Raw genomic sequence first — 21,176 nt, 5'->3', positions numbered from 1 at the left:
CCTTCTCCAATTCTCCGGTACCACTCCTGACTCTAATGAAGCACTGAAAAGGTGAGCCCTAAGTTCCTTCAATACCCTCGGATGTACACCATCCGGCCCCATCGCTTTATCCACCTTTAGTTTAGTGAGCTCCTCACGAACATAATTCTCTGAAAATTGATCAAACTTGACATCTCCAGCCCTATTTGCTTTTGTTTTCTGTGGTCTCGCTCCTAGTGGTTCAGCTGTGAACACAAAACAGAAATATTTGTTAAGCAATTCAGCCTTCTCTTCAGCTTCTACATATTCCTCCCCTTCACCTGAGTTTCACAATGCCACTTTTGCACTTCCTCCTATCACTAATATATCTAAAAAATATCTTGTCCCCGCCGTTTTATTGTCTGCTATTTTTTCTTCTATTTTCATCTTTGCTTTCCTGCCTACTGGACCAGCCACTCTTAACTTTTCCAGATATTTTTGCCTGTCTTCTTTCTGCAATCTTTTGTAGCTTATGAAAGCATTAGTATATAATGTTTTCCAGACACTGCGCCTTATTCTCATTTGTGTAAAGGTATTTAGTGATTCACTTACCTGAGCTTTTACTTACCTGGAAGCTTTGATCATCCTGCCCCAATGATTCTAGTTTAAAGCCCTCTTCAGCAGGTTAGCCAGTCTGCTGCCGAAGACATTTCTTCCCTTCTTTGACAGATGCACACCATCCCTACTCAGAAAACCTTGGAAAATCATCCCATGATAAAGGAAGTTAAAACGCTTTTGAAGACACCATCAGCACAGCCAGGAATTCATCTCCAGGATGCTTCTCTGCCCTGGCCTTTACCCTTGACAGGGAGGATCGATGAGAACACCACCTGTACATCTGACTGCTTCACCTTCTCTCCCAGAGCCACAAAGTCACTTTGGATACGTTTGGAGGGGTACTTTGCAGAATCATTAGTGCAACATGGATGAGTAGCATTGAATAATAGGCATTAGGCTTGATGAGTCTCGGCAAGCTCTCCGAAACATCTTGGATTTTGGCAACAGGCATACAACACACCTTTCAGGACATCATGGCTGGTCTGCAGATGGACACCTTTGTACCCCTCAGAAGGGAATCACCAACCCCCACTACCTTTCACTTTCTAGTGGTTATGGATCCCTCAAACTTTGGGGATTTAAAGCTTTTGTCCTTTCTCTCCCCAGTTTGCTCTCATCTCCTCAACTTATGTTCTAGAATAACTACAATGAATGAGATAGATTTGCATGCACTGCCTCTGTGGTATGCAAATCTATCTCATGTATATTCATTGTGAGCATCCTGAAAACCCAACAATCTGGGTGTGCCCTGAGGCTTCTCATCTCAAAATCTCCAGCTTGGAACTGGCTAACTTGACATCTCTGGATACTATTCCCAATAAAACTTTGCTTTTCTTTATTTCTAGAAGAGTTCACAACCTAAAATCCAGTACTTTTTGTCTTGTAGTATAAAAGACTTCAGAAAAAATGCTCTCCAAGGACAATACTGCCCTCAGCCTTCTGCTACAGAGAACTCATCCGGCAGCACTTCAGCAAGATCAGGCCTAGTGTAACAGGACAAAGAGAAACACGGTGCAAGGGAAGAGCGTGACAATGAGGCAGAATGATACACACCCTGCAGCTTTTTAGGGTTCCGCTAAGAGAATAAATGAACACATACATTACTGTTCCAAGATATAAAAGTACGTACATACACTGACTCTGCAGCTCTTTATGAATGTAGTCTATTAGAATAGGATGAAAAGTAAATACTCACCCTGCACTAATTTACTGGGATAGGAGGTTGTTACAGCCATGGGCCGAGACCCAGGGAAGCCAGGGTTCAAATCCTGCCTCTGCTATTCCCTAGGCAAATCAACTTATGACCCCCTTGCTCCAGGTACCCATAGATTGTAATCTCTCTGGCCCAAGGACCTGAATACTTATCAGTGCTGCATACGATAAAATACGATAAGTATTGTTAATAATGCATGTTTAGGTGCATCAGACACTCATGCTTCAGTTCTTCAGAATCTGTCTGGGCTGATGTATAAGAAGCAAAGGTTAGATATGCATCCACGCACCAGATAACTCTTTATATGATGAGAAATAATGCACATGTGGATAGACAGTTTGTAGCTCTTCCCTGATATATGGGGCTGATCTAAGTGAATAAGGAGAAGCAAGAGATACTCACCCTGCAGCTCTTTAGGGATGTCTGGGCTGGGCTTGGCCATGGCTGGTGCAGCAGGGTAGCCGCTTCCAGGACGATGCTGCACATGCTAAAGCTCCCTCTCTGTCCAGGGGAGCTGGAGTTTCCTTCCTCTCCCAGAGTATTTCCCCCCCCCCTCCCCACCTCCCTCGAATGCTGCTGACAGGATCTGGAAGCCTCGTTGCTATCCCCTGGGTACCACAGTGTGGGTGCCTTCTTCTCACTCCAACTTCTTGGACTCTTTCTCTTTAATTTCTGTTATGGTCGGCTCTTGGAGTCTCTCTCTTTCTGATGGTTCTGAAGACGGTCGCTCTTCCTTGCTCTACTCCTAGAAATTTCACTCCTTTCACTGTCCTTCCAAAAAGGATTTCCTCGTGTCCAGACTGTGTTGATATCTGACTGGTACAATTTGGGTTTCTTTCTTCTGTCTCCTCTAACTGTCCCAGGCACACCGTTTCTCCATTCTACTGCCCAAGGTGTGGTTCTTTCTTCTTTCTGTTAATAATAATGGGCAGAATGGCTAGTGTAACATGAGACAGTATTATCTCAAACAGCCATCTCTCAATGCCCTGGCTCAAAGGATGAGGTCTCTCTCCATGTCCTGGTTTAGAGGTGGAGATTTATCATTTTCTATTTCTGGGTGAGGAGAAGTAGCCTGAGAGGAATCAGTGAGTCCTTCCTGTCACATGTGCATCTCAATGTCTCAGTCTCTCCAGAGGGGCTCAGTAGGTGAGTAAGAGTCTCTTGCTCTCTGTGTTGCCTGGTCTCTAGAAGCGAAGGGATTTTGCTCTTTCTGTTGTCCCAATTCTAGGGGCTAAAGTCTCTTTCTCTGCACTCTAGTTTAGGAAGTGAAGGGATCTTTCTCTCTTTTCATTCCCGTCTTAAGGAGTGGTATGACCTCTCTTTTTCTACATGTCCCATTTCAGATGCAGAGATGAGATTTGCTGTCCCTTTGCAGAAAGGCAAGTATCCTCTGTGTCTTGTGCGCAGGGATGAAAGTGATATTCTCTATGTACAACTGCAGGAAGTGAACTTAGGCTTCCCTATGTGTCTCATCTACAGTGATGACAATGGGATACTCTCTCTAGGCCTTTTAGCCAGAGCTGAACTTTGTTTATTTATTTACTGCCTTTTTGAAGGAATTCACTCAAGGCGGTGTCTGGCTTTGCCCTGTCTCTGATGATGAAAGTAGGGTTGTCTTTTTGTGCCCAGCAGCAGGATGTGAAGGTGGGTTTCTCTCCGTGTCCCGTCTCAAGTGATGAAGGTGGGATTTTCTCTGTGTCCTGTTTCTGGAGGTGCTGGTAGGATTCTTTGTCAGTGCTGACGGTTGGCTTCTTTCTGTGTCCAGTCTCTAGTGATGAAGATGGGTTTCTCTCTGTGTCCACCTGCAGGAGATGACACTTGGTTTCTCTTTGTGTCCCGTCTCCACTGGTGCAGGTGGGATTCTTCCTCTGTGCTGACTGGTATCCCTCCGTGTCCTGTTTCCAGGGATGCAGGTGGGATTGTGTTGATGTCCTGTCTTCAGTGATGCAAGTGGGATTCTTCTCTGCCAGTGCTGACTGGTTTCTATGTCCCGTCACCAGTGAAGAAGGTGGGTTTTCTCTGTGTCCCGTTTCCAGTGGTGCAGGTGAGATTCTCTCTCTGCGCTGACGATTGTTTTCTCTCCGTGTCCTGTTTCCAGGGATGAAGGTGAGATTGTCTCCGTATCCTGTCTCCCGCGATGCAGGTGGGATTCTTCCTCTGTGCTGACTGGTTTCCCGTTTCCAGTTGTGCAGGTGGGATTCTCTCTGTTTACGCTCCCTGTCCTGTTTCCAGGGGTGAAGGTGAGATTGCCTCCATATCCTATCTCCCGTGATGCAGGTGGGATTCTTCCTCTGTGCTGACTGGTATCTCTCCGTGTCCTGTTTCCAGGGATGCAGGTGGGATTTTTCTCTCTCTGTGTCCCGTATCCAGTTGTGCAGGTGGGATTCTCTCTGCGTGCCGACGATTGTTTACGCTCCCTGTCCTGTTTCCAGGGATGAAGGTGAGATTGTCTCCGTATCCTGTGTCCCGCGATGCAGGTGGGATTCTTCCTCTGTGCTGACTGGTATCTCTCCGTGTCCTGTTTCCAGGGATGCAGGTGGGATTTTTCTCTCTCTGTGTCCCGTATCCAGTTGTGCAGGTGGGATTCTTCTCTGCCAGTGCTGACTGGTTTCTATGTCCCGTCACCAGTGAAGAAGGTGGGTTTTCTCCCTGTCCTGTTTCCAGGGGTGAAGGTGGGCTTGTCTTGGCGTCCCGTCTCCAGGGTTGCAGAGGGATTCTGTCTCTCTGTTGATGTCTCAAGAGCTGAAGATGGGACGCAGGTGGGCTTCTCTCTCTTTGCACTCTAGTCTAGGTGCCCAGGTGAGAGCATGGCCTGCCTGCTGCTGTCTCTCTGGCTGAAGGGCTGCTGTCAGACGCGCATCTCCCTCTTCTCTCTCTCTGCAGTGAGGGCTCAACGCGCCTCCCTCTCTCTTCCTGACAGCCTCCCCTGCGCGCGCATGACTGACCCTGATGATCGGGGGGGGGGGGGTGCAACGCTGGCTCCAAGGCGTTGGCGACCGAGGGGGTCCCGGGCTTGTCTCCGTCTCGCCCGCTGACAGCTTGCCGGGAACACGCGCGCGCGAACCAGACAAGACAGCGCGCGCCCGGCGCACCGCTTTGCACCTGCCCTCGGCCGAGCCCAGGGGGCGGAGCGCGCGACCGAGCGGCCGGCCAATCGCGTCGCTCCGGACGCCCGGCCCGCGAGACGACAGCAAAGCCGACTCGTACGCCTGGAAAGGAAAGGGGCGGGGCGATGTCGCGCGAGAGTTTGCGCGCGCGAGCCGTTTGCTGTGGCGGGAAGGTAGCGGCTGCAAAGCGGAAGCACGAGGAGCGCTGTCGAACGGTCTCTCCCGACGGTGCAGGCAGGGTGAGCGGCTGGTCCCCTTCAATGCTTGGTCTAAAGGAGCGAATTTAATTATTCTTTTTTTTTTCGGGGGGGGGAAGGAAGGGCATGAAATGTGTGGAAGCAGGGCGGGTGCAAGGGGCTTGTCCAAAATTCAGGCCTCGAGGGCTGCGAGCTGACCAGGTTTTCAGGATGTCCCTAATGAATATGCACGAGAGAGAAGTGCTATCTTGCACTTGGATTGGCCTAGATCAGGGGTGTCCAATGTCGCTCCTCGAGGGCCGCAATCCAGTCGGGTTTTCAGGATTTCCCCAATGAATATGTATGAGATCTATTAGCATACAATGAAAGCAGTGCATGCAAATAGATCTCATGCATATTCATTGGGGGAAATCCTGAAAACCCGACTGGATTGCGGCCCTCGAGGACCGACATTGGACACCCCTGGCCTAGATGGACCATTGCTCTTATCTCATGCTTTATTAGGCTTCAACAACAACGTTTCAGCTTCCAGTACCAATACTACCTTCTATAAAGAAGTTGTTAAACAATCTCTGAAATAACAACGATCACACATTGTTATTACACTGCTTATCATTTAGTAAACACGCATTTCCTAATATTTACTTTATATTGCATAGGCTTTGAAACAACTCCAGCAGTTCTAAAACATGCTTCATATGCTTATTCGTGATCTCCTGTTTGCAGCTCTCAAGGACTGAGCTTGGACAAGCATCCCTCTCCCCTACCCAGGTAACCTTCAGACCCCAATCTGCCTCCCTCCTTCATAGACGACATGCTTTTAATATTAAACTAGTGTTTGTGTCCATAGAAGCCAGCTCTGTGCACCCCAGTATTGAACAAATTCTTCAACTTTGTCCAGGGAGAGCTCATTTCCATTGGGTTTAACACCCCAATAATTGTGAAAAGTTGGCTCCTATGTGTGTATCTATCACACTCTAACACACAAATAATGAGGGCACTTTCCACATGTCCCCTTTGAAATTTGTCGTCCCTTCCTGCAGGGAAAAGTAGGATCTTTGAGATTGCCTTTTGACAGCAACTTCTTTCGCTGCCCATCAGAAACTGCTGCCCTTGGCTGTGACCTGGTTTGCCTAATGGTGGAGGCTGGCCCTAGTTGCAAGAACCAGAGAACGTGCAGGAAGCGTTCAGGGAGTGTGCAGATATTAAGGGTCCCTTTTACTTGGCTGTGTTAAGTGTTATTGTAGCAGTTTTCCAGGTCTTGCTGTGTCTGTGTAGAAAGAACTGATGTTTCAGCCATCATACCGTAGCTTTCTTCGGGGTATTCTGTGAGAGCTACAATATAGTGTGTCTTTATATATAGTGGATTCACAGACTTGATTGAGAACAGGGCAGTCTGTAGGTCAAGAAATTTGAATTTTTGGTGGGAAAGTTTGTTGGACTGACCTGATTGAGAACAGGGAAGTCTGTTGGTCATGAATTTGAATTTTGGTGGGAAAGTTCATGCACCCAGTTTTTAAATTCTGGAGAGAGAATCTGCAGTTCCACTTTTAAATTGTCAGAAAAGAGGCTGGAACTTTTGAGATGGAGGAAGAAGGCGTTTGTCTTCGGCCCCAGTACTTTTTGTGCTAAGTTTCTTTTGGACGAGAGGTTGCCATGCTTTGTTTATGGAGAGCCCGCAAATTCTCCTGCTCAGTGCCACTCAGCGGCTGAAGAAACCAGAATTCGCAGTAGCCATGGCAGCGATCGACCGACTGGGTTAGCATTGGGGCAGGTGCGCGGAAAGCTCACTCCTGCCCACTGCACCTCTGGACCACCAGACAGACGGCCCAAAAATCCCGGTTTGTATTCAAGTGTATACGGGTAAGTGTTGTGGTTTCCTTAAATGTTTGAATAGCCAAACAATGCTTAATAATTAATGATTTGATAGACTACTTTATTTGGCCAATATCTAACTTTTGGCATGGATATATGGAATCTAGTGGAATCATTTATGTGATCATAACTAGCAGTATTTCACAAAGTGAAGATGATCCCTAGTTGCAGATGAGTAAATTCACTGAGTTCCAATGAGTCTATAATGAAAATATTCCTCAAGACCTATTTAGGGGACATCCATGACCCAAAGTAAAATGAATCAGATTTTGTAAGACCTCAATAGGCAAAATATGGACATCAGAGAAAATGGGGTGAACTTTAAATATCTTTCAGTATCGTGCTATAAGAACATAAGAATGCTGCTGGGTCAAACCAGTGGTCCTTCGTGCCCAGCAGTCCGCTCACGTGGCGGTTCTCAGGTCAAAGGCCAGTGTCCTGTTTGAGTCTAGCCTTACTTGCGTATGTTCTGTTCCAGTAGGAACTTATCCAACCTTGTCTTGAATCCCTGAAGGGTGCTTTCCCCCATGACAGCCTCCGGAAGAGCGTTCCAGATTTCTAGCACTCTAAGGGTGAAGAAGAACTTCCTTATGTTTGTACGGAATCTTTTCCCTTTTAACTTTAGCGAGTTCCCTCTCGTTCTCTTCACCTTGGAGAGGGTGAACAGTCTGTCTTTCTCTACTAAGTCAATTCCCTTCAATATCTTGAATGTTTCGATCCTGTCCCCTCTGAGTCTTCTCTTTTCAAGGGAGAAGAGGCCCAGGTTCTCTAGACTCTCATTGTACAGCAACTCCCCCAGTCTCTTAACCATTTTTGTCGCTCTTCTCTGAACCCTTTCGAGTAGTACTATGTCCTTTTTCATGTACGGTGACCAGTGTTGGACACAGTATTCCAGGTGGGAGCATACCATGGCCTGGTATAACGGCATGATAATCTTTTCAGATCTGTTTGTGATCCCCTTCTTAATCATTCTTAGTATTCTGTTTGCCCTTTTCGCCGCCGCACATTGCGCGGATGGTTTCATTGACTTGTCTACAAGTACTCTCAAGTTTCTTTCCTGGGGGTGCTCTCCAAGTATAGCTCCAGACACCCTGTATTCGTGACGCTTTTCCAGTCCGAATATTGTCCATTCACCCCCACTCTCTGTTTCCTATCCGCCAACCAGTTTTTAATCCACGTGAGTATATCAGCTTCGATTCCATGGCTCTCAATTTTTCAAAGTAGGCGTTCATGCAGAACCTTGTCGAATGCCTTCTGAAAATCTAGATATACGATGCCGATCAGGTCACTCTTGTCTATCTGCCCGTTTACTCCTTCGAAGAAGTGCAGTAAGTTTGTCAAGCAAGATCGTCATTTGCTGAAGCCGTGCTGGCTGGTCCTCATCAGTTTATGTCCAAGGTAATCGATGATGTGGTCCTTTATTAGCGCCTCTACCATCTTTCCCGGTACCCAAGTCAGACCTTCGAACCTTTCTTTTCTTTCTTTCTTTATTTATAATTTCAACTAACAAATCAAGATTCACTTGTACAGAAAGTGATTACAGTAAAAGAAAAAATAATGCATAATCCAATTTTATGAAGAATAAAATATTACTTAATCACTCAAGTCCACAATAAGATCCATGATGTAACACAAACGGAATAATAAGAAAATATAAACTTAAGATACGTGGAACACAGTTAACTGGTAATCAGGTGTCTAATATATTTAAGCCCTCATTTCTTTTCCCTCTCCAGGGGGGACATAGATAGAAAAGCCGTTAGCTGGTATGGCTCAAAGAAAACATATTTCTGATAATTATATTGTATTATACATTTGCAGGGATGGCGAAGATAAAAAGTGCCTCCAAGAGCTAAGACTCCAGGTTTTAATAATAAGAATTCTCTTCTACGCCTCTGTGTGTCTTTTGCCAAATCCGGAAACATTTGTATCTTAAGATCAAGAAACTTTTTCTCTTTATTTTTGAAGAATAATCTCAGAAGCCAGTTTTTATCCAATGTAATAGCTAAAGTCACACTCAATGTTGCAGGTGTTGCACTTTCTTTATCTGACAATTCAAGTAAAACAGACACATCAATTGGATCTTGGTTCCTATCTTGATAAACTTGATTTTTATTCGGCAAGTAATAGACCCGGGTGAAAGGAGGCATCGAATCTTTCGGAACTTCTAATATCTCCAACAAATAGCGTTTTAACATTTCTCTTGGAGTAACTATTAAGATTCGGGGAAAATTAATCAATCTAAGATTATTATTTCTAGAGAAATTTTCAAATGTCTCTATCTTCCTTCTTAAATTAACATTATCCTTAATTAGAGTCTCTTGAAGTAATTTGGAAGACTTAAGTTGATCTTTAATATTCTCAATATCTAATTTTGATTCACCCAGGTCTTGTTTTATCTGGAGAACTTCTTTGTCCTGAGATTTTATTTTCGCCTCAATTTGAAAATAATTAGTGTTCACTGTTCTAACCAAATTGGCAGTCAGATCCACCTTCGAACCTTTCTTGAAGATCGGTGTAACATTTGTCACTTTCCAGGTCTTCCGGAATATTTCCTGATTTGATCGACAGACTGTCTATGAGTTGAAGCAGTTCAGCTATAACCCCTTTTAGTTCCTTGATTACCCTCGGGTGGATGCCGTCCAATCTGGGGATTTATCATTTTTAAGTCTATCAATCTTCTGTATATCTCTTCTAGACTGACCGTCATCCCTGTCAGTTTCCCATCTTCATTTCCTGTGTATAGCCTGTCGGCTTCTGGTATATTGGATATATCCTCTTCGGTAAATACAGATGCAAAAAATGTGTTCAGTTTGTCGGCGATGGCTTTGTCCTCCTTTAGCACTCCCTTTATTCCCTGGTCATCTAATGGCCCCACCGTTTCCTTCGCGGGTCGTTTCCTCTTAATACAGTGGTGCCTCACACAACGAACTTAATCCGTTCCAGGAGCAAGTTTGTTATGTGAAACGTTCGTTGTGTGAAACGCGTTTTCCCATAAGAATACATGTAAAACAAAATAATTCGTTCTGCAGCCCTGTTTTCCCATAAGAATACATATAAAAGAAAATAATTCGTTCTGCAGCCCTACATTTCCCTCCCTCCACCTCACCTTATATGCAGAGTTTGCCAGCTTTCTTTTTCACCCAGCCGCACGCTTTCAAAAAGCTGTGCACGCGCAGCTGCTGAAGTTGATCAATGTTCTCTTCTCCTGCAACTTCCGGTTTCCGGTTGCGTCAGAGGAGAAGATTGAACAACAGAGCATGCGCGCATGTGCTGCTCTTTGAAAGTGTGTGGCTGGCCGAAAAAGAAAGCCGGAAAACTCGGCATCTAAGGTAAGGTGGAGGGAGATGATGGAACACTGCATTCAGACAGGAGGGTGCTGCTGTTCCCGGCTTCGGCGAGAGTAGTTCCGCCCCCCCCCCGGGCCCCTCGGGCGACTTCGTTGTGTGAAACGAAGTTCGTTATAGGGAGCAAGACAAAAAGTTCGTTATGCGCAGCGTTCGCTGTACGAGGCGTCCGTTATGCGAGGCACCACTGTATATCGAAAGAACGGCTTAAAGTTTTTGGCCTCCTTGGATATTTTTTCTTCGTAGTCTCTTTTTGTCCCTCTTACTGCTTTATGGCACTTGCTTTGATGATGTTTGTGCTTTTTCCAGTTTTCTTCCGTTTTTGTCCTTTTACATTCCATAAACGAAGTCGTCTTGTCTCTAATCGCTTCCTTGTTGATACGCGGTATATATAAATTTTGTGCTTCTGTGGTAAATGCACAAATATAGAGGGAATCAAATTGATGTAAATAGTCAAAATGTAAATTTGTTCACATATTTTGCTTGCTTAAAGGTTCTATGAATTACCCTTGCAAGATATGACGTACCCCAAAATCTACACATTACATCCACAACCTGAATCTGACCATTTTGGAATATTGTACCACTAAATGGGAGTGCAGATAAGCTGCTCATCTTCCATTCTCAAGACAGAGCGTGAAAGAGTTGTGCGCCTAAATTGGTCTCTGAAAATTTGCAAGGGCTGAGTAAATAAATTTGTACTCAAAATTTCACTTATATTTAGGAGCATAAAAAATAGGTGGCAACAGGGACATACATATTTAGGGCAAGGATGCACTAATTTTAAGTACTAGGCTCATAAATCTAGGCAAACAAATGGCAGGCCTAAATTTATACATAGTCTCTATATTAATTAGTCACCCAGTTCCTAATATCAGGTCCTAAGTGACGCACAAAATGTAAAAACTGGTACATGCACCAAAAGCCACTAAATTAAATACACTCAAATATAAAACCAGTATTTAGTCACCATTAGTAATACTTTACAAAATAAAATGTTTTCATCGCCTGACAAAAACTCATGTAAGAGGAAATTTGCCTTAAAATGTGGATATTGTAGTTATGATAATCTGATATTGAGTATATTTAAGAAAATTGTTGTATTTTAATTATTTGTAATTCGCTGATTGTCCAGTCTTCTTCCTTGGAAACCGCCAAGAAGTCATTTGATTATGGCGGTATAGAAGAATAAAGTTATGTTATGTTAAATAGAGAAGGAAAGCATTCCAAAGCTTTCCCCTCTTCTATTAAGTTGCGCTAGCAGTTTTTAGCGCGGTGAGCCATGCTGAATGACCCGCGCTCCTCCTGATACTCATAGAGATCCTATGAGCGTCGGGAGCAGCGCGGGCCATTCAGCACGGCTCTCTGCGCTAAAAACTGCTAGCGCAGTTTAATAGAAGAGGGGGTTAGTTGTTCAAAATTTGAAAGAGTCTCCCCTTCCCCCTTTTTTACAAAACCGTAGTATAGTTTTTAACATCAGCTGCAGCGGTAACAGCTCCAATGCTCATAGGAATTCTATGAGCGTTGGAGCTGTTGCTGGCGCTAAAAACCATGCTACAGTTTTGTAAAAGGGTGGGTTGTGTAAATAGAATTCCTCTACTAGATGGAAATTCAAGCAAGCAACAATACCAACTCCATGAGTATGACTTTCAAGCTCCTAAATTAAGATCAATTTTCAGCTGAAAGACGGCACACATTTAGGAGGCAAACAGGAGCGTAAATTTAGAAGCTCAGCATTTTCTGAATATTGAGCTCAATGTGGATAAGTGTAAAGTGATGTATGTCGGTAACAAAAACCTCATGCACGAATACAGGATGTCCGGTGTGGTACTTGGAGAGACCTTCCAGGAAAGAGACTTGGGAGTTCTGATCGACAAGTCGATGAAGCTGTCCGCGCAATGTGTGGCTGCGGCAAAAAGGGCGAACAGAATGCTAGGAATGATAAGGGGATCATGAACAGATTGGAGTAGGTTATCATGCCACTGTACCAGGCCATGGTGCCCCCTCACCTGGAGTACTGCGTCCAGCACTGGTTGCCGTACCTGAAGAAGGACACGATACTACTCGAAAGGGTCCAGAGAAGAGCGACTAAGATGGTTAAGGGGCTGGAGGAGTTGTCGTACAGCGAAAGATTAGAGAATCTGGGCCTCTTCTCCCTCGAACAGAGGGGACATGATTGAAACATTCAAGGTACTGAAGGGAATAGACAGTAGATAAGGACAGGTTATTCACCCTCTTCAAGGTAGGGTGAACGGGAGAGCACTCTCTAAAATTGAAAGGGGATAGATTCCGTACAAATGTAAGGAAGTTTTTCTTCACCCAGAGTGGTAGAAAACTGGAACGCTTTTCTGGAGTCTGTCATAGGGGAAAACACCCTCTAGGGATTCAAGACAAAGTTAGACAAGTTCTTGCTGAACTGGAACGTACACAGGTAGGGCTAGTCTCAGGGCGCTGGTCTTTGACCAGAGGGCTGCCGCGTGGCACGATGGACCACTGGTCTGACCCAGCAGCGGCAATTCTTATATTAAGAAGCCTGAAACATACATTTAAATTGCCTTTCTATCTCTGGTAGGAGTCCTTTAATCTAGTCTTCGGAACATCAGTAGTCTGGTAGCACTGGTGCCAAATTTACTCCCAAGTTGTCAACCTAGAACTTTCAGACTTGGGTTCAAATCCCAGTCATACTTTCAGGCTGTGACTTTCGCCATATGATGACATGGTGAAAACTCTTTATTACATCTTGTCCCTGCCTTGCTCTGCCAGTCTGTAGGGTCTGCACTTTCATTGTCTAAATTAGTGTTTTGTGTCCACTAGTAGGACGAGGAGTGTATCGAAATCAAAATTATTGTGCTTGACATTTTCAGTCATTAGCAACTGTTAACATGAGCTCTTTGGATTAAGGTTTGAATAAATCTTTTCTTAAGGTGATAAAAGTCCTGAATCCAGCACTATAGGAAATAGTAGTATTAGTAGCCTTTTTCCTCTAGGACTAGAAACATTACTGACTTAGTACAATTTAGGTGCTACAATGGAGTGCTTAGTGACAATTTTCTAACTGGCTTGCTGCCTGCATTGCCTTCTGTTATGCTTGGGCCGGTCTCTCACTGGAAGGTGCTGTCACGGCCCACAGAGTCAGAGCTATGGCTGCTTCCGTGGCTTTCCTCCGTTCCACGCCCATCGATCCTCCCAGTTAGAGGCAAGGGAAGAGCCAGAGATGAACGTATCCTGAGGACGAACGAGTGGCTACAGGGATGGTGCCGGGATATGAACTTCAGATTCCTAAACCATGGGGAAGCGCTACAAGGACTTCAGGGACCAGACGGACTCCATCTGACCAGTAGGGGTAAGAACGTCTTCGGACACTGACTAGCCCGCCTGCTTCACAGGGCTTTAAACTAGATAAGTCGGGGAGGGTACCCATTCACATATTAGTGCAGAAAGGAATTATCCTGATGAGGTGAGTCGAAACTCTGCTTCCATGTCCAAGGTAAGTACCCACATTGCAAACAGTTCTTTAGGAGTCACACCGACTCGGGTAGGATACGTCTCACAGGGACTTAGCAAACACAAGATATGGAGGGCTATGTATGTCAATGCACACAGTTTAGGTAACAAAATTCTAGAATTAGAGGCTGAAATAAGGAATGCCGACCTAGATGTGGTGGCAATATCTGAAACTTGGTTCACGGACTCACATGGGTGGGATATGGCTATACCGGGTTACAATCTACTTCATCAGGACAGAGAGGGCAGGTTAGGAGGGGGTAGCTCTATACATTAAAGAGGACATCAAAACCACCAGGATCACAGATGTCAAGTACACCGGGGAGTCCCTCTGGGTAAACCTGGCAAGAGGTAGAGAAAAATGCCTGTGTCTAGGTGTGGTATACAGACACCCAAGACAACTGGAAGACATGGATGCAGAATTAATTGAAGACATAGAGAATATCACTCTACGAGGAGAAGCAGTACTGCTAGGGGACTTCAATATGCCTGATGCAGACTGGAACTCATTTTCAGCGACAACCAGCGGTAGCAGGAGGCTCTTAACCTCCATAAAGGGAGCACGTCTCAAACAAATGGTAACGGAGCCCGCTAGGGCCCAGGCGATCCTCGACCTGGTACTCACCAACGGGGAAAGCGTATCAGAGGTCTCAGTAGGAAATACGCTAGCCTCCAGCGACCACAACATGGTATGGTTCAACCTTAGGAAAGGCTTCCCTAGATCAAACACGAAAACAAAGGTACTCAATTTCCGGGGCACAGACTTCGCATGCATGGGAGATTTCGTCCATCAGACGCTGCAGGACCAAGCGGAGACCGATGATGTAGAAGCTAAGTGGTTAACACTGAAATCAACCATACATGAAGCAACTAGCCACTTCATAAAATCACAAGAGGGCACCCGCTCAAACTCAGGGGCGGAAATTTTCATGGCAACACCAGAAAGTATTTCTTCAAAGAGAGAGTGGTTGATCATTGGAACAAGCTTCCAGTGCAGGTGATCGAGGCAGACAGCGTGCCAGACTTTAAGAATAAATGGGATACCCATGTGGGATCCCTACGAGAGTCAAGATAAGGAAATTGGGTCATTAGGGCATAGACAGGGGGTGGGTAAGCAGAGTGGGCAGACTTGATGGGCTGTAGCCCTTTTCTGCCGTCATCTTCTATGTTTCTGTGTTTCTACCTCCTTCTGACTGTGCACCCAATATGTCTTTCTGCCTCCTGCACGCTTCCACTCCTCCGGACCTCATTCCCTTCCCCAACCAACATCTCTCTATGTCCCTCCATCCATGAGTCCAGCATTTCTCCCTCTCTTATCCCCCAGATAATGAGCAGCATTTTTCACCACTGCCCTACAACCCCATGCCCATTTCTCCTTCTATCACCCCTCTCCAACACCATGCCACATCTCTCCCTCCATCACTATGTTCAATGTACCTCCCTCTTGCATCCCCCTTCAATCTGTCTCTCTGTTCCCTCTCTACCACCATATCCAACATTTCTCTCTCTCATCCTTCTGTTCCCCATGCATCTCTACCTCTCTCCTCTCTCTCTCTTTATGGCCAATTTTCCTCTTTCATTGTCATCAACAGCAGATGAATCCAGAGACTAGTGGGATTACGTCCATCAACCAGCAGGTGAAGATAGAGAGCACTTGATTTATCCTTGGGTATATCTTGGATGCACAGCTTCCTGGCCAACCAGTATACTCTATCTCCAGCAGGCTGATGGATTCCTCACAGCTCCTGGATTCTGCAGTGAATTTCAAGCCAGGCTTGGCTACAGCTACCGGCACCAGTTTTCTGGATCTGAAAAATTGGCTGCTATCGTTCTGGTTCCTGGTTTCGGCTCCTGAGGATGGAAGGCTGTTTGCTCCTGTTGCTGTGGCTTAAGTAGAGCCTAGGAGTTTTGGCCAGACTGAGCCAACTTTAGGGGCAACACCTGGGACCATCCAGGTCCTTACCCCACCCTTCCTTCCGGTGAAGAGAAGAAGCTGATATGGTCGGAGAGTCCTTTCCCATAAGAAGAAAAGCCGATCCTGGGTGCCGGCACAGTTTCCTGTGCGCTGTAGCACAAACATTTCTCCCCTTGCCTTCCGGTAGTGTGGGAGCACGTGAGTACTTGGCTTAGGCCTCGGTAGAGAAAGGATCCTGTGGCTTAGGCCTCGGTTGAGCTGTTCGATGGGGGGCTGTACAGTGCCATCTTTGGGGGAGCAACACCTGCGCTTCCAGGTCCTTCCCCCCTCCCCCCCTGAAGAACCTGGATGCCTAAGTCCCATAAGCTCACTTGTTCTGTGGGCGAGGGGCTATAGAGGTCGCCATTCTCTTTGGAGAGGCGCCGGTGGGAGGAAGACTTAGGAGTAATGTTAGGAAATTCTTCTTCACGGAGATGGTGGTAGATGCCTGGAATGCCCTCCCAAGGGAAGTGGTGGAGAGGAAAACGGTGATGGAATTCAAAAAAGCATGGGATAAAAATAGAGGATGTAAATTAAAGAACTAAGGCTGGTATTGGACAGACCTGCACGGTCTGTATTCCATATGTGGTGATTCGGTGTAGGATGGGCATCACTGTGAACTCCACTAATATGGAACATGAGGATGTTACTGGCCAGACTTTATGGTAGATATCCTGCAAACAATGGGATGATGGCAACTTCAGCATTTGGAACCTAGGACAATACCAGACTTTACAGTCTACGGCCCAGAAATATCAAAGAAGAGACAAGTTAATCTAGTCATGTATTTTTTAATGGGCAGACTGGATGGACCGTTCATGTCTTTATCTGCCTTCATTTATTATGTCACTATCGGTGTGCACTTTTACCCTTAGGGAAGTGGGCAATTTTCAAATAGCCTTTTTACCCCAGTAAATAGATTTTAGAAAGCGTCCTGTGGAGTTAGTGGTGTTGGGATGACCGTGACTGTTGAGCTTAATTATCAAATCTCAAGGGAATCTAAGGGCCTGAGAGATAATTGAGGGGCAGAGAATGGCACAAGGCCGGATGTTTGCTTAAGGCACTTAATTCCCTTGTGCTGGCCCTGCTTTCTGTTTGATCCATAGTTGGATTTAGTTTGCTGATGTTCATCCTTTTAGGAACAGAAACATTTATTTATTTATTTACATTTATGAATCATATCCACTAAAAGCCCAAGGCAGTGTACAGCAATATAAAAATTGCATGGTCTCTGCTCCTAAGTACTGCAGCCTTGCAGAGACTAAGCCATAGCACTTACACGTGCCTGTTAAGCCATGATATTTCTACTGACAGTAAATTATTTTTATTGATATTTTATTTTATTTTTTTTTAAATGATGGTCAATGAATTTTTATTGACAGTTTCCAGTCTGGTCACCCAGTGTTATATTGCTAGGACTGAGTGTGTCCTTTCCTCTTTTACTTGTTCCAGAACAACATTGGGAGCAACTTTTTTCTTAGAAGACTGTGTGAAACATCTTGTTTAAGAATCCATTTGCTTCAGTCTTGTCTGCATTTGTAAATTGCAGAAGTCATAGTTTAGCTCTGTTGTGCTGTTTTAAAGAACAGGAAGTCTGGTCCTTAGCTAAGTGGCACTGCATCAGCATGTGTGAGTCAGGGTGTGTGGTTTTTTTGTTTGCTTTTAATAACAGCTAGAATTTCTCAGTTGTTGACACTCTTACGGAGACTTTCTCAAAAATTTTGCAGGACTGTTTATCTTAATGGTATATAGTCATTTGACCAAACAATTGCCTTCTTTAGCGTCCCTCCAGACCAGCACAGAAACGGATGGGTTTATGCTCCTCCGCCAGTAGGTAGAGACTGAGACATTAACTTTTGGCTACAGTACAGGTGGGCTGTGCAGTCCCTAGTACAATCAGTTGTCAGCTCTGCCTTAACTTGCTGGCCTTACCAATGCCAGAAAAGGCCTATGGGAGATCATATCATTCGTCTGACCTTAGGGTATGTCAGATTGCCCCAGCCTAAATTACATCAGTGCTTAAAGGTAACAAAGCACCTTGGTACAGCTAAGAGGTGCTAAAGACAGCTAAGTTGTGTTAATGTCTGGTGCTTAAGATAGACAGCTTAAGATATATAATAAGTCCAGGTGCATGGTCTAACACAGTAGTTAGGTTAATCAGAAATTATTCAGAGTGAAACTGGAAATTACATTTGACTCCTTCTCCAGTCTCTCACACCCCACTCATCTTATTTGTTTCAAACAGTTTACAAATTATAAACAGAAAGATACTGGGACATACAATAGTTTCTCTAACCTATAAAAGCCCCCTCTCTGCATCACCCCCTGGCCCTCTGGAACATCACCCCTCCCCTCTCTGTGTTCTTTCCTCTGAACTCTGTAAGGCAGGTAAACTGTCTTTTCTCTCTCATTAATTGTAATGCTTGATGTATCTTTATGAATCTTGCTTTTCTGTAATATTAAGCTTATTTCTGTACAATATATATATTCTTTATGCAAGTACTCTTAGCGGTCTTTGCCAGTAATTACGAGGGTATGGACAGTGCTTCTCACAGACGCCAGTCTCCTCGGTTGGGTGGCTCAATGTCTCGGTTGTTTGGCTCGGGGCAGCTGGTCACCGGTGGAGGTATCCTGGTCGATCAGTGTTCTGGAGACCAGAGCCATTTGACTAGCATTGGTGGAATTCCAGTCCTTGCTGGAGGGCAAGCCAGTTCGAGTTTTCTCAGACAGTGCCACAACGGTGGCTTATGTCAATTGGCAGGGGGTACCAAGAGTCATCTGGTGATGCAGGAGGCCTCTTTTCTCATGGAATGGGTGGAGACTCATCTTCTGGACATTTCGGCTTCCCACATAACTGGAGTGGACAGTGTCCAGGCAAACTTCCTCAGTTATTACATTACATTAGGGATTTCTATTCCGCCTGTGCCTTGCGGTTCTAGGCGGATTACAATATAGAAGATATCTGGGCATTTCCAGTAGAATTACATTACAGGATAAGAGTAAGTTACAGGAACAGTAAAGAATTATGATACTTCAATTTCACGGAAGATAATACATATCACAGAAGATAATACATATCACAGAAGATAATATATATCACTGTAGATAATACATATCACAGAAGATAATACATATCAACTGAAACAAGTTAAGTCAGGTGGGGTGTAAAAGAGTTACAGTAATTCTAGATCACAGACAAAGAGATACTATAGGTGGGTGTTTCCAAAGGCGTTGATTGGGAACTCATTGGATGGTGATTAGAGTGATGGGAGATATTTTTTGAACAGTAGTGTTTTTATTTCTTTACGGAACTCTTTTATGTCTGTTGTTTTGGTCAGTAGTTTTGAGATGTCAGAGTCAATTTTAGCTGCCTGTGTCCCCAGAAGGTTGTCGTAAAGTTTCTTACGACGAGTACCGTTGAGAGGTGGGTAGGTGAAAAGGTTCTGTGTTCTCCTTCTTCTGGGTGAGAGGTAGTAGTGAAAACGGTTGTTTAGGTAGCTGGGTGCCGTGCCGTGGGTTACTTTGAAAAGGAGACAGTAGAGTTTGAATTGTGTTCGTGCTTTTATTGGTAGCCAGTGAGATTCTAAGTATGCATTGGTAATGTGGTCGTGTTTGTTGAGTGAGTATATGAGTCTGAGGGCTGTGTTCTGGATGGTCTGTAGTTTTTTTATTGTGTTGGTAGGGCAAGGTAAGTAGAGGCTGTTGCAGTAGTCTACGATACTTAGCACAAGGGATTGGACAATGATCCTGAATTGGTCTTTATTAAAGAATTTTCTGATTTTTCTTAGATTTCGCATTGTGAGGAATGCTTTTTGGGTGATTTTATGGATTTGTGTTTGCATTGTGCAGCATCACAATGTGCAGTTATCATGTGCTCGATCCCGGCGAGTGGTGTCTCGGACAAGAAGCTTTTGAGTTGATTGTTCAGTCATGGGGCCAACCGATCATGGACCTCATGGCAACAAGTGTCAGAACCAAAGTGCCGAGGTTCTTCAGTTGGCGCATGGATTTACAAGCCGAGGGGCTGGTTGCTCTGGTGCAGGCTTGGCTGACAAACGGCTTGCTGTACGTATTTCTACCTTGGCCTCTGGTAGGCAGAGTTTTTCTTCAGATTGCCCAGCAAGCAGGCTGTGTGATTCTCGTGCTCCAGACTGGCAGATTTGGTTTGTCTGCTCATGGCAGATCCTCTCCCGCTGCCCCTCTCGCCCGATCTTCTGACTCAGGGTCCCATTCAATGTTCGATCTAAATCCCTTTTGTCTTACAGCTTAGCTGTTGAAAGAGAATGAATAAGTAGGAAAGGTTATTCGGATAAGGTGATCTCCACCCTCTTCAGTTCGCGGAAGCTTTCCACCTCTCGGGCTTATGTGCATATTGGGTGTCTTGTTGAGGAGTGATGTTCTGCGCATGGCGTGGTTCTCCTTTGCGCTTCTTTGCCTCACATTTTGGAGTTTCTGTAGGATGGCCTGGAGCGCGGCCTTGCCTGGTCCTCTCTTAGGGTGCAGATTGCGGCTTTAGCTTCCTTTCACGGTCTTTTGCATGGTTGTCATTTGGCCTCTTCTCCGGATGTGATTCGTTTGTCTGTTTGTACCAGCATTGGATCTCAATCTGGTTTTATATAGGCTTGTTCGTCTACCTTTTGGGCCTCTCAGTTCCTGCACGTTGAAGGACCTTACACTTAAGACAGTCTTCCTGATGGCCATTACTTCAGCGAGATGCATTTCTGAACTTCAGGCCTTCTCTTATAGGCCACCATTCCTGGAGTTTTCTAAGGAGCAGGTCGTGCTGTGGCTGGTTCCCTCCTTTCTTCTGAAGGTGGTTTCGCCTTTTCATGTCAACCAGTCCATGGTCCTCCCAGTCTTGGATTGTCAGGAGGGCTCTTTGGAACAGAGGTAGTTGCACAAATTGGATGTCCGTAGGGTCCTTCGTGCTTATGTTCAGTGGACCCAGGAGCTCCATCAGTCGGGTTCGTCTTTTTGTTCTTCATGCGGGCCCTCATAAGGCTATATGTTGTTCTGTAACAATGGGTGCCTAAGTTGGATTGTGCACAGCTCAAAAGGGGGAGTGGGCATGAGAGGGGGCATGTGTGTTCAGAAAAGATGTGGGCAGTGTTAATAGTGGAAATCTGTGCCCAATTTGTGCACCAGAGTTTACACTAGCTTTCAGGTGGTGTAAGTCCTTGCACCCAAAGTTGAGTGCCAAATTTGCTGCTCATCTTAAAGCACCCTAATAAAATGGCTTTGAGTGCAATTTATAGAATGTCCCTATGTGTTTTCATATTCCTGCCCAGTGTAAAAAGATGTTTTGTTACAACTTATTCATATGGATTGTTACAGTGAACAATAAGGAAGAAAACGATCTTTATCTGTTAATTTTCTCTCCTTAAATCAATCCCGTGCCCTTTC

General features: G+C 45.0%; 2 protein-coding genes across 10 annotated transcripts in view; one reads left to right on the top strand and one right to left on the bottom strand.

Annotated features, from left to right (window-relative positions):
- Positions 1–2,833, bottom strand: part of CARMIL3 (capping protein regulator and myosin 1 linker 3) — an 81,299-nt gene extending 78,466 nt beyond the window's left edge. For all 3 annotated transcript variants that reach the window (XM_033925679.1, XM_033925680.1, XM_033925681.1), the window contains exon 1: positions 2,192–2,833. In XM_033925679.1, coding sequence (XP_033781570.1) covers positions 2,192–2,231 — 40 coding nt within the window. In that variant the 5' untranslated portion in view covers positions 2,232–2,833. The remainder of the gene's footprint in view (positions 1–2,191) is intronic.
- Positions 2,826–21,176, top strand: part of LOC117350934 (dehydrogenase/reductase SDR family member 4-like) — a 46,189-nt gene continuing 27,838 nt past the window's right edge. For 4 of the 7 annotated variants that reach the window (XM_033925688.1, XM_033925683.1, XM_033925689.1 and 1 more), the window contains exon 1: positions 3,114–3,168. In XM_033925688.1, coding sequence (XP_033781579.1) covers positions 3,119–3,168 — 50 coding nt within the window. In that variant the 5' untranslated portion in view covers positions 3,114–3,118. Of the gene's footprint in view, positions 2,936–3,113; positions 3,169–5,025; positions 5,136–5,752; positions 5,865–21,176 lie in introns of those variants that run through there. The other 3 variants (XM_033925687.1, XM_033925685.1, XM_033925686.1) reach the window with 3 other exon arrangements.

Source organism: Geotrypetes seraphini, chromosome 16, assembly GCF_902459505.1.
Source record: "Geotrypetes seraphini chromosome 16, aGeoSer1.1, whole genome shotgun sequence".
Classification (NCBI taxonomy): Eukaryota; Metazoa; Chordata; class Amphibia; order Gymnophiona; family Dermophiidae; genus Geotrypetes; species Geotrypetes seraphini.
This window is presented reverse-complemented; position numbering and strand designations above follow the sequence as displayed.